Source organism: Buteo buteo, chromosome 1 (genome assembly GCF_964188355.1).
Source record: "Buteo buteo chromosome 1, bButBut1.hap1.1, whole genome shotgun sequence".
Lineage (NCBI taxonomy): Eukaryota > Metazoa > Chordata > Aves > Accipitriformes > Accipitridae > Buteo > Buteo buteo.
The window spans coordinates 69,070,331-69,083,727 of record NC_134171.1 but is presented as its reverse complement, the minus strand read 5'-3'; the positions used below and the strand labels follow the sequence as shown (position 1 = coordinate 69,083,727).

The 13,397-nt window shown below is 36.6% G+C and overlaps 1 protein-coding gene across 6 annotated transcripts in view; it reads left to right on the top strand.

Moving 5' to 3' along the window:
- ARHGAP10 (Rho GTPase activating protein 10) overlaps window positions 1–13,397 on the top strand; it is a 156,076-nt gene that overhangs the window by 69,909 nt on the left and 72,770 nt on the right. For all 6 annotated transcript variants that reach the window (XR_012651565.1, XR_012651564.1, XM_075035099.1 and 3 more), the window contains exons 8-13: window positions 972–1,101; window positions 2,780–2,886; window positions 4,555–4,649; window positions 8,558–8,639; window positions 9,779–9,821; window positions 11,104–11,169. Coding sequence is in view for 4 of the 6 variants with exons in the window: in XM_075035099.1 (XP_074891200.1) it covers window positions 972–1,101; window positions 2,780–2,886; window positions 4,555–4,649; window positions 8,558–8,639; window positions 9,779–9,821; window positions 11,104–11,169 (523 nt within the window). In the remaining 2 variants the exon portion in view is untranslated. The remainder of the gene's footprint in view (window positions 1–971; window positions 1,102–2,779; window positions 2,887–4,554; window positions 4,650–8,557; window positions 8,640–9,778; window positions 9,822–11,103; window positions 11,170–13,397) is intronic.

Genomic DNA, 13,397 nt, shown 5'->3' with positions numbered 1-13,397 from the left:
CTGTCAAAAAGCAGCAAGACACATAAGCATGCATCTGGAAGTATGTGCATTCCTCAAAACACATGTACCGACTGGGGAAAATACCAGCTTGGAATTTAAATGTATGTTTTCAGTTTGTGCAATTTGGCAAGTGGGTATGTGGAGAAAACTAGGTATTACTTTGTTTTGGTTTTGTTATTTGCTCATTGGCTAATTGCCAGTGTTTTTCAGACCAAACTGAAGAGTTTCCTGTGTCAGGTGTGAGCTGCTCTTTTATTTTGTGTAGTCCTATTGTATGATTTGTGGATGGTGTGGTTACTTTCTGATTGGTTTTGGTAATATTCTAATAAATATTTCTCCTGTGGCTGCTTGTGAACTGGAATGAGTGACATTCAGGAATAATAATCAACTGGACTTTGGGTTTGTTTTTGGTTTGGTTGTTTTGGGGTTTTTATGGTGGTGGTTATTTTATTTTTTTTTTTTTTTTTTGCATGGTTCTGCTTGTGTGTGATCAAAACATTTGGCATGTGTATAGTCTCAACATGTATATATTGTTGGTGACCTTCCTGTCACTTTTTTCTCGATAACCACAGAAAATCTTTTCCTTCCTGACAACTAGTAAGAATCTCGTGAATTAAGCCGACTTCTGTAGTAATATTTCTCTAAGGAGACTTGAATATTCAAATCCAAAGTAATTTTGCACTCAGTATTTCACTTCTTTCTGAACAGGTGAGCACGTTGCTTTAGAAATCTACTCTGGCAATCTTTGTGTGCTTTCCACAGTTACAACAGCTAATATCTAAACCACACTTCAGTGCTGAAGAATATCAGAAGACTTGAAGAGTAAACGTGTATGGAAATTGTGCACTGACTGTCCTAAAATGGCCTGAATCATTCTCTCATTTTATAAATTATTATAACGCCTATCTGCCAGGAAGAGTAAGTCTTTCTTCCACTCTCTCTACTAATGTTTTTTTGCCATCTTGTTTTAGACACGAAATCGTTTTGAAGGAACAAGGTCAGAGGTAGAGGAGCTCATGAACAAGATCAGAAGAAATCCTCAGGAACATAAAAGAGCAAATCACTTCACGATGGAAGGCTATCTCTATGTACAGGAAAAAAGTAAGATGTATTTTTATGTTCCTGTAGTGGCCATATTGTGCATACAGGCAAGTCTTATTTATTTATAGAGGTAACATGAAGATGCAAAGAATTTGCGGTTTAATAAACAGAGTCATCTGAGTAAATGTTTAAAGTCTCTAATGGCCTTGTTACCGTGGCTCATAAAGAGAGCACGATGCTGAAAGTGTGACAGTTCTTAGCAAAGGTGATTGAACTCAGGGAAGTTTTATTTGACCAAAGGATGTATTTCATGTTATTTTTAATCCCTTACTAATGACCTCCCCTAGAATTGTCAAACATTTGTTGTCAGACAACAACATGAGTTGTCAAATTAGCCTCTAAAAATTGGGATAGTTTGGTATGATGAAATTGACTGTCATTTCCCTGGTTCAGTGGTATGCTTTCATGACCTAATTCTGATCATAGGGTCAAATAAAGCAGGCTATATGCTAGGTAGCTAGTGTTGAAAATCTTCCTGTGAGGTGCATGTCACACAAATCATATCCTGTCAATACTTTGAACATTTATAAATCCTTCTTACTGTAGTGAAAAAGCCAAATAAGATGCAGAGCTCAAGGAATGACCACAAAGTAATTCTTTTTTTTAAAAACGTTTTGCATAAATCATATTTTTTAGATGTGTGCCCTTATAGAAAGTTTGTTTGCTTATTCTGATGAGAGATTTTACTTTTATGGCATTTAATTGATTACTGCTTAGTAAAGACTTCTGTAAAATGTTCCACAAATTGAAGACTCTACAACATTCTAGATGGAAACATTGGTATTACAGTGTTCAGAAATAAGTTTTAAGAGAACTAGCAGTAAAAAATAAGAAAAATTGGTGTTCTGTGGCATTGGTTCACTGGTCTTGGTCATCATGAGCTTTAGAATCAGCTGAAAGGATTCAGAAGGGGTGGGTACGCTTGAAGTGGAGTTGGAGAGGAGCAGGGCAGTGAGACCTTCCAGGTTAGGAGCAGTGAAATCCTCTGTCAGTTTCAGCTGCTCGTTAAGGCCTTCCCTGATACTCTGGGGCAGAGTCCTTCAAAAGAGAAGATTTCTTTGCAGACCTTTTTTAAAAAACAGTAAATTAATAGAAGTGAGGACATACAGAGGGTCAGAATCCAAGTTTTAACAGTTAACGTTATGGTGCAAATCTCAATAATACTGTGTGTAGTAGGCTGGGCTCTGAAGTAAGCATATTCTATGTAGGGTGTGCACTGATGAATAGTTAGGAGTGAGTTTTGGTGTCAGAAAATGTGATCAGACCTTAAACAGTAGGTAATTTAGAGCTTGAAACACAGGTGCCTTAATCTGGCATTACTTAGCTTCAAGTTACCAAGTGTAAAACTGGGTTTCCATGTTCTGCTTAAATAAAGTTTCCAAGGGATATTTATTTCATAGGGAAAAATTATTCTGTCTGTAGTAGTGAGACAAAGATACGTTAACAATTCTTTCAATTTGTCATTAAGGATAAATGTGAAATACTACATATACCAGTTTTTAGAACAGTAAGTACTGGTTAACATTTGTATTACTTCGTATAACGTTCTTCATAACTTTGTTTTAAATACTGCCTTATTAGGAATTAAGTAGGACTCTTAAGTATCATTTTGGAAAGCAGGAGACTAAAACACAAACTGGAAAAAGTACATACTATTTAATGCTTCTGTTTTATGTAGGGCCTGCTCCCTTTGGTTCCAGTTGGGTGAAGCACTATTGCATGTATAGGAAAGAGACAAAGAAGTTCACCATGATCCCATTTGAACACAGATCAGGAGGGAAAGTTGTAAGTATATTTTTATATTCTAGTCTTATACTTGTCCTGTATCAAGATCAGAGGATGTGTCAAGTACTTTCCTTCTCTACCTCCTTCCCTCTTTTTTTCTTCTTTCTTCATGCAATTCAGGCTGCCATTTAAGGACATTAACCTAAAGTAACAGATGAATTAATAGATAAGAATTCTGCAAACTTTTCAGTTGCTTCCTTTTAGAAGACCAGGGGACATGGTACAGATAACATGCAGTGTTTCACCATTTAGAATCTGGTTTATCCATGAGGGATTTAACTTGTTAAAGTATAAATCAGGAAAATATAATAGAGTTAGAAATTTCTTTCTTACGTGCTCCATTCAGGTTTTTCTTTCAGAGATATAAGTACTAGAAGAGAGACTAGAAAAGAGGATTTTAATAGGAATATAATTTGTACTGACAACTGAATGTAATTTTGGATATCTTGGATAGCATCTGAAATATTCAAGACCCAAGACTCTGTTGAACTTTAAATGGCTTTAATTTCTTTTGAAATACCGGGGAATTGAGGGCACTCAGCACCTTCAGAGATGACTCATTAAATGAATTCATTAATATGGATGAAATGCATTTTGTTGCAAGGAAAAAGGATATCTGAAGCTGGAAAATAATACTTGAGTCAATATTCCTGTAAATGCAGCACCCTGCCTTATCTTCAAATTTGGTTAGAAAATCACGTTGTTGGAATTTTATCAGAGTATTATATCTCATTAGTTTGAGCAGAGGGGAGTTGCCTTTCATCATTTTGAGGGCTGTGTATATTTACAAATATATTGAATTTGGAAGAATCTTTCAAAAGCTCTTGAAAACCTGCCATACTGAAAATTAGTGGCATTTGGCTCCCTTAATCATTTCAGTACTTCTATGAATTTTTTATCCTGATTTACTCTAATTGTAATAAGCCATTTTAGTTAATATAGTATGTGTGTAAGCATTCGGCATTCTAAAACACTTATGAAGCCATTTTTGCTGTATTAAAAGATCTCCCATTTTGAAACCCACAATGCAATTACTCCTTCAGTGACAACCTCCTGTGTCTGGAGATGTTGAATAAGACAATAAATAATTAAAATGTACAGTTAATCCTGATTAAATCTGGTACAACTCATGCAGCATTCACAGACGAGTTTATTTGATTTCTGAATACTTAAGGGTAAAACATGATCCTAGTGGTGGTTGGTCTTGAAGAAAGGACTGGTTCTGTAAGACAGATTACAGATAGTAAAGAACACTTACTTTGTTCTAGTTACTGTAGCAATAGCCTTTACTACAGAAATTGCTGTGTCTGTCAAAATGGGAGAAGTCTGTCACACTTAGTATGCTTATATTGTAACGTGTGCAAAATCTTTATAGCAAAATATTTTTGTTAGTTTAAATTACTGTGGTACTGTGTCATGCTGTAAAGTACCAGCTAAAATGGACTCAATATTTTTGCATTTATGTCCTGTTAATGACCATGGAATTTACATGCTATAGTGCAGAGACCTGTATGGCAACCATGAGCAAATTCTTTCTCAAGTGTCAGTTTTCACTGTCACTAACTTTTGCCATTATTTTAATGTAAATTTACCTTTCTTGGTTTGTATAGCTGGCTTACTGAAGCTTTCAATTACTGGGTCAAGCATATAAAAACTTTCTTTTCACAGGGCGATGAGGAGCTCTTTGTCCTTACGTATTGTACCAAAAGAAATATAGATACTATTGACAGGCGATTCTGTTTTGACTTAGAAGCTTCAGACAGGTAAGCTCATGAAACGCACTAGAAAGGACTCTTTCTAAGTACTAGTTAACATTACTGTAATATTACTGTTGTATTTTCTTCTTATTTTTTCAATGCTCGTTCAGACTGCTGATGTGAAATAGTCACTGGAGGAGCAGGCAGGCACTGCCATGGCTCACTGGATTTTACCTCAGTGGTGTGTAGCAGAAGCAGGGAGGATCTAACCTGAAATGCAGACATTGTCTGAACTCACATAAAAGAAAAAAATAGAAAAAGTTAGAGAAACTATTATGAATTGTGGTTATTGTAGTGAAGAAACCTGGCTTAAATTGAAGTACATATAGCTATAGTGAGAGATTACAATCACAGTAATAAATCGTGCAGTCATGGCCATATTGTATCACAAATCTGCTTTCCAAAATGATATGTTGCTGAGCGTTTATGCTGGATTCTCAGATTGAAAATAAGATCATTAGAATTTTGAGACTTTTTGTGGCTGGTGTTAATCATCCAGTGCATCTTGAACATTGATGCCACTGCTTTTTTGAAACACCACCCTTTTGTTGCTTTATTTCAAAAGAGAAGAATTGCTTATTTGTTTCGCTAAAAGGATCTTAAAATGTGACAAATACTGCTTTTTCTCAGTGTTGTAGTCTTCCTTCATTTATGAAAGTGAGGGAATCCAGCTTAATAGGTACTGCAAATAAATACGGCTGTGGTAATGCCACGTTCTTTTGGTGCAGATTGTATGTGTGCAGAGCAGGATCACATCTAGTGTTAAATGCCTGGTGTAAGTCGACTGTTGCTGAGTTTTTGCATCCACCCCTTCTGAGCTGTTTTTAACCAATACATTTGCTTCTTACTTATACCAATTAATTACAATCTAATTTATCATGTAGTAAGTGTTCAAGTTTTATAGGTTTTTGTTTTTCTCTGATTTGGATTCAGTGCCTTTTACTTTAAATGCAGTGAGTCCGATGCTTTCAGGCCTCTCTGTCCTATGATTGCTAGTGGTCTGCAAATATGTCTGTGATAAGGATCATATGCACGTGCACAGTCTTAGGTCAGAGGCTGTGCCTAGCTTGTGTGGCCAGTCAGACTGGCCCGCCTGAGGCATGCCCGTTTCTGTAGCAAGCAATGGGTAAAGGAATGCAAAACTACCACTGCATCTGAAAAATTCCAGCTCGCATGGCAGATGACAAGATACTAATTTACAGCTCAGGTGGCATTTGTCACAAGTCTACAGCATGGTTTGAACTTGCATTTTTGATTTGAGGAGGATGTGTTTTAACTATTCTAACACTGTGTCCGAACAGTGGGAAAGGGAGTAAAGATATAAACTCTTGACATCAGGTCCGCTTGGGTCAGTGTATTGGTCAGTATGAATAACAGATATCAAACTGAGTCTGATAAAGTTGTTGAGAAAGTACCGTGAGAAATGTCAGTCTACCCCCCCCCGTGTGTCATCTCTGCTCAATAGGGTATCTGGAGTTTGAACAGAGATGGATGGAGAGCAGTGTTTCCTTGATCCTGCAAAAAATTTTTTCATTCTCTTCTCTGGTAAAAGTGGGAAAAATCTAATCCATCTTTCTGTCCAGATATAATAGACACAACTGGTCCACTGTGACCTTGATATCAGACATTTTTCTTTTAATAATATATGTGTGTAGTACTGAGATGTTCCCATGGAGATTATTCTGTGCTGCAGGCCATTAGCTTGTTTCCTTGGTATCAGTTCAGGGCACACTTATCCCTTGGCTTGTCCAAGTTAAAAAATAACATACAGACTGATGGCTGGCCTTGGGATTTTCTTTGTTCCTGTGCTGTGGAAGGAGGCAAGATTGTAAAATTTTAGGAAGGACTTTTTAGTAGCAAATGTTCAGCCTTGCACGTGACTTTACCATAGTTTGGAGCTAGCTGAATATTTACAGATTTTTCTTTTAAAGAGAAAGCTGAGATGATTCTTTTTTCTTTAAATTCTGATACTTCTTACAGCTCTGAGGGTGCTAGAATCCTGGCTAGATTTCTGGAAAGTGGTATTCTTTCCTGTTTCTAGTACTCCATCATGTTTAGTTGGAGATGACTAGGGGTAAATGTAGAGAAATTTAAATATTAAGGAGACAGCAGAAGTCTTTTGAGGTAGTAAAAAGACTTTATATTGATAAAGAACATTATCCTTCTGAAATGCTACTTAGATTTTAATTTTACCAATACAGGACAAGGAGGAGGGAGGGTTTTGTCTCTTTTGACTTTAATTTGAAGACAAATAAATAATATTTCATGCAGCATATACTGAGTTTGATGTATTACCTCTAGGTGATACTCTTTGATACCTTGACAGTTATAATTTTCATGAAAAGAAGGGAAGTTTGCCCTGCATAAAAGGAACTCGTTTGGTTTTGGTTTTAACTAGTAAAAGTAGGTAGGCAAGAAAAAAACCAAATCAGCATGTGGGGTTTTTTTTAGTTAATTTAGCTAATTACTTAGGGTATTTTTTTTCTACTGAGTGATTAAGTTTGTGTGTTTATGATGGTTGCAGCTCTGTGCTACTAGCAGACCAGTTTGCATTGAAAAAAGCTGATACGGCTTGAGAAGCTGCTTTGCTTACTGTTATTACTAATACCAATATTAGCTTGTTTTAGTCATAAAGGTTATTAATTACAGAAATTAGGGCAAGGCTTCCCTCATCCACTCTAAGAGCTCAATGTCTATCACTGAGAATAGTAAGAGATTCCATTTTTATGGCTTAATAGTCCCCTCGCTTTAATCAGAAGAGAATGACTTGCTTGATTGCTGCCATTTTGCAAAGTTATAGCAGGGTCTCCTGAGTTTAGATTGGTTTGCTAGAGGGTATGTGCATGCCTTGTCCTCACATGTTGTCTGAAAACAGATTTTGAGCAGGAGGTATTTGTACCTATAGAGTTTTACGCTGCAGTTAAATTGTGTGGTTTGATAAAATTTGTGGCAAGGTGAAAACGAACTAGAAATGTCTCTAGTTGTAAAAATATGAACATGGTGTGTAGACTGTTACAGTTTTAAGTAAAAGTGGGATTTGTGCTGGTTTTCTCTGTGCTGTTGATTTTAAATAATGTTTTCCCCTACAGCTATTTTGCTACTTGAAGATAGATTTAATACAAAAGAGAGAGAGAGAATGTTATGAATTAGTCCTCTGTTTCTATCCATCTCTATATAATGAGATTTACAAATTTGCCAAACGTATTGGCAGGCTGAATATAATGATTTTTTTTTTTTTTAATTGGCAGAAAAGTAATTACCCAAATAACCTGTTCTGCTTTTAACTCTCCTTGCTTTGTAAACTATGCTGAACCACACAATTACTCTGTCTAGTTTCCTATTATATAAACACAAAAGTAGATTTATGTTAATCTCTGTTCACTAATCCCTACGTCCCACAGTTGTCCATCCTTGCTTTTTAGGAAAGTTGTAATAATGGAGTTTTGTAATGAGATACTGCATTGACTTGATTATTTTTTATAAGATATTTACTGGAAAACTGTAATCATTGTAGCTGCTCTAAAGCTGAAGGCTACACATCGAATAAGTTGACAAAACCCATTTCTTATGTAACAGCACAGCAATGAAAGAGCAAGTTTATTTAGAATTTGGAAAACTCAGTAACTCCCAGCAAGTGTTGGAAACAACAAGCTATCAACAATGATCTATTTCAAATAAATAGCTTGCAGATTACATTCGCTTTCCTTTTCCTCCCTATCCTCCCTATTTCCTACTGTGTGTATCAGTTCTATACTTTTTACTTTAAAAGATGAGCAGTGTTCAGTAATTAAGCAAAAAACCCAACCCTGACTTTTAGGATAATGGGATTTTGCTTGTAGTTGGAAGTAGAATTTGACAAGACTTTTTTAGTTGCTGGTGAATGCAGTTACTCTGTGTGATTGGTACATTTGCAGGCCTGGAGTTCCTGTGACCATGCAGGCGTTTTCTGAGGAAGACAGGAAGCTGTGGATGGAAGCCTTGGATGGAAAAGAAGCTGTAAGCATCATTTTCTTAATATTCATTTATATTCATTTATAGAGAAATTCTCTCACCCCCTGCTTCCCGATCCCATTTTATACTTTAATAAACTGGGATTATGTAGTTTGCAAAATGATAGATTCAATGAAGAAAGAATAACACTGAAATAAAACTCAGGAGACATGAATAACTCTGTAAAGCTCAGCGTAGGTAACTGCTAATGCTGATATGAGATATTTTTCATTGTAATGACAGCACCAATTTTTAGAAATGGTTTCCCATCACAACGATGATATTGGTATTCTAGAAAATGTCTAGTATAAGCATGTCCACTTAGCCTTATGCTGACATACTGCATTCCAGTGGCAAGACTTGTGTGAGTTAGTTATATGGTATTATTATTATTATTTTTTAAACTAGATCAAAAAAATCCTTGTCAATGGGAATGAGGTTGTACTTGAATTTGCTTCATTTCTGATTCACATCAGGAAATGGGTCTGAACTGCAGAATTGAAACACGCTGCAGATTATTCTTACAATCATAAATATTATATTGGTCATGTGGGCCAAAAATAAGGGGGTTTTCTAGTCAATGACACAATCATGTGTCTGTGCCCAGTAGTTGGCTACTGCAGATTTTAGCAGTAGGTTTTATTGACGTTGTTGTAAAAATCTTGCTTCATCTGCAGAGGTGTTTATTACCATCACATGTTGTCTGAGCTGGACTCCCCAGTAAGCTTACAACTTCTGGGAATGCCAGACTGGGACATAAAGCCCAGGATTCATTAAAGAGTTCACAACGATTTGAGTGAACTTGAACTGTGGGAAATTAACCTGCAGAGAAACACAGGAACACAGAGCATGCAAATCACAGTTAATTTCAGTGGCCATAACTAACATTGTTCTGCTCGCCAAGGAGCTGTATTTGTTGTGAGAATATTTTAAAACTTTCACTCTTTCAAAAGTGCAGTTATCTGCTTTCTGAGGGGGCATGGACCTCTGGTCCTACTGTTAGAGCTGTTGTAGTTAGAGGTGAAATGTTCTAGCTGTAAACAGCTGTATTTGTGCCTACTGGGCATTAAGATTGGGGGTGTCTTGTTCCTGGTTTCATAAAATTCTTTAAAATAATTTATATCTTTTTACTCTTTTTGTGTTAGCTGTTCATCAATTTGAATAGAGCAAATGCAAAACGAGAGGGAAGTAAGTATTTGAATTACTATTAAAACTCATTTTTGTTAACATTTTGCAACTGAGAAAGGCAAAGGTAAATTTTTTTCTGTGGATCCAATGTAATTAAATATTTTTAATCTCAAGTTCTGAATATACTTTGTGGATTTTATAATTAATGGGTTTTCACAGTAATGCAGTTTAGTACATATATAAGAATTGTAGGACTGGACATAAGCTAGAGAAACAGTCTGATCTTTTTTGCCAATTTACTTCATGCTTGAAATTGACTCAAAAAACGGTTAATTTGTATGTAAATTCATCACAATTTCTTAATCCAGATTGTGTGTACACATCTGTTAGCATGCGTAAGTATGGTTTTAAAAGCAATCACAGCTGAACATAAAGGTCAGCAAAAAAACTGATTGCATGTATTTAAAATGTAAACCATAATATGGAAGTAGAAGAGATGGCTTTCTTTAAACAATGTTAGCTTTCTTTTGTTAGCAAAGTATATGAGTGAAAACAGTTATCCTTCTTGCATTATCAGGCAATATATGCTTGCCTTTTTTTTTTTTTTTTAATTAAATTGTTGTTTAAAGCTGGATCCTGGTGTTATTAATAGAAGTTTTTTCACAGATTGTTGTTTTTGTGGTGCAGGTCCAGGTCCCCAGGAGTAAGAAGGCCAGATGTTTGGGAGAAGGGTAGTTTTGCAGCATAAGCTTTTAAATGAAGTTTTGATGTGAAGAAAAAGAATAAGATAGGAACAACAAAGGAATGCTGGATCTCAGCTGTTGTCCTGTTAATGCATCTGCTTTTATGTAGTCAGATCATTAACTGCTGTGAAATAATATACATGTGTCCTGTATCTTTAGTGTGGGAATTTCGTTGGCTTAGGGTAGGACTCACTAAAAGCCCTGCTGTTGATGATTATGTTTTTTCATCATAAGTACTTCCTTGTCCCATTTGGTTAACTCTCTCAGATGTTGTTGATGTTGCAGTAAGTACTGTTAAATTCCATTTTGCATCTGCCAACATATGTACCTAATCAGAGATCCCATTCTTCAAAGGCTGCTGCTGTGAACAGATTCAGTGAAGCCACTACCACCAGAATGAGCCTTTACTTGAGCTAGGCAGGGTTGTGAAGGAGAAAAGGGGGAATTTCTCTAGAAGAAATGAAGAAGTATTCCCGTTCCAGAATATTTATGGTTTTGCCTGAGAAGTACTAGCTATGTGATTAAGTCTAGCCTTATTTTTCAGTGAAAGACACAATTGTAATTGTGCTTTAAAACTTTTCAAACTTTTTTCCTTGTAGGTGCGCAATTGGATAAGATAGGGTTCACTGTCATCAAAAAGTGCATCAGTGCTGTTGAAACACGAGGTAATGATCAACACAACCTGTTTGTGGAGGGGGTGGAGCGGCTGGTCTGCTCCTCGAAGAAGGCCCGTGGGATCTGGTCTCCTGTGGATCTCAGGGAAAGGCTTAACATGATAGATATTACACTGATTACTCTGACTAGGGCAGGAGCATCCTTCTGTCCAGTCCCAGCCTTTTATGTATGGCTTTCCCTCAAGAAATGTGTTTTCAAGTTCTCAGAAGGGAGTAATAGCTCTTCTCTTGGAAAAAGGAAGCCAATATTTGTGTGCAAGAGCTGAGAAAAAAAAACCTGCATCTTGTAGGCAATTCCTGTACCTTTGCTTTGCTGTTGGAACAGACTAATTAATTTTAGTATTCTACTTGTCGACTTTTGAACGGAGGTTTTCTGTTTAGTCACTCAAGGCAGAAGAACAGGAGCTGAGCAGGCAAGCAAATAATAAAAAGTATTGAAGTACTTCTGGTGGAGTTAGTCTCACACCAGAGACAAGGATGCTCTCAGGCTTATTGTTGCATATACTTATTGTTGTGCCTCCAAAACTGGAGACGGAAGTGAAAGGTCAGTATGCAGACAGTATTCAGGAGGCAGTTGGGACTATGATTGCGGAGAGACTGTGTCACAGACCCTGTGTAACTTGGGCACTGGATAATATCAGCTTTTGATATTGCTGCCGTGTGAGGAGACAGCAATCCTTGTACGGACATGCTGAAATGTGAGGTGACCAGCCACTCTGAGGCTCACTGCATTGTATATGGTATTGTGTGGAGAACCTGCTTGTTTGGTTGTGGTTTTTTTTTAAAGAAGAGGTGAAGAGATGAAAATGGGTAATTGGTTGCGGTGTATTTCTTAGTTTGTGAAAAAGAGGTGTTGAAATTTCTCTGTGTGAATTTTGTTTTTCTCCTAAATTGTTGACCTTCCTTCCCACTCCCAAAGGGGAGACTTATGCTTTTTCAGGAATTGTATCTTTTTTTCTGGAGATTAAGCATTGCACAGGGCAGAATATTGGTATCTTTCTTTGTATGACAGTCCAGGTTAAATAAGATAGCTGAACAGAAGACTGGGTTGGTCACACTTCCTGTCAGTGCAGGATCTACTTAAAAGCAGTGTCTTCCATGTATGCACTTACTATACAATATTATTAGTAAGACCGAGCAACCTGTGTGATATTGAGAATTTAGCATTTAAACAGCAAGAAGTATCTGAAGTCCTTTTTCTCTTGGACTTTTTTGCATCAGTCCTGTCTTATGCATTAAAGATGTTATTCCAGATTAGATCATATTCTATCTGGTGTTATTTTTGTTCATTCTGTTCTTTTGAATATTTTTTAAATAAGGTTTGCCTGTCTCATCACTTTAAAAATTTCAGTTACTGGCATTTACAATCTGAATATTTCAGCTGGGAAACAGTGCAGATAAAACTGGCATCCTACAGATAAGTTGCCTTCACTGCAAAACCCTGCTTCAGTATAGAATGGATCTTCTCTTTGCACTGGATGAGGCAGATTTTATCAAAAGAGTAGCATGTAGTCATGGCTGGTTTTCGTCTACAGCACAGTGGCTGGTTATCTTACAATACCTTATGACTCATGCTTACTGTAAGCCGTGCGGAGTACACTATATTTTGGTTATCGTCTATAGGTGCATTCAGATAGTTTTCTTCAAGTAGTCTTTTTTCTTTCATACCCTGCAAGGAAAGTGAAACAAGAATGTGACTGTGGAAAAAGTGTGAACACTTTCTTCATGAAGAGGCTATTTTGAAAAAATAGGTTAGATACGGGGTTTCTTCTCATGGCTGTGAGTGGATAGGTTAAACTGAGTGGTGGTTCAAGTCCACTCTGTTCTTTATGCCTTGATTTAGGGGCATGTAAGAAGGTGCAAAATATATGTGTAACCCCACCTAATATTGTTGTTCAAGACAGATGATAAGCTTGGATAGATTAGAAGCATGTGTCCCTGTAGTGGGATCTGCCCTGAAGCATACTTGGAAGAGAATTAAAGCTACCAATGTTAGCTGCAGTTATTTCCTGTCTTTGGACCCTGCAGCTTCACTATCCTTTGTACGCAGACTTTGTTAGACCTGCAGTCAATAGAGTGCTTTGTGGCAATTACTACCAATGAAAATCTCTTTTATCTATTAATTTTGTTTTGGGGAGTAGTTAAGAAAAAAAATATCAGCGTTGAATAAACATTTATTTTCCTAGGGTTTCAAGAATGGGTTTAGGTGATGTGCTACT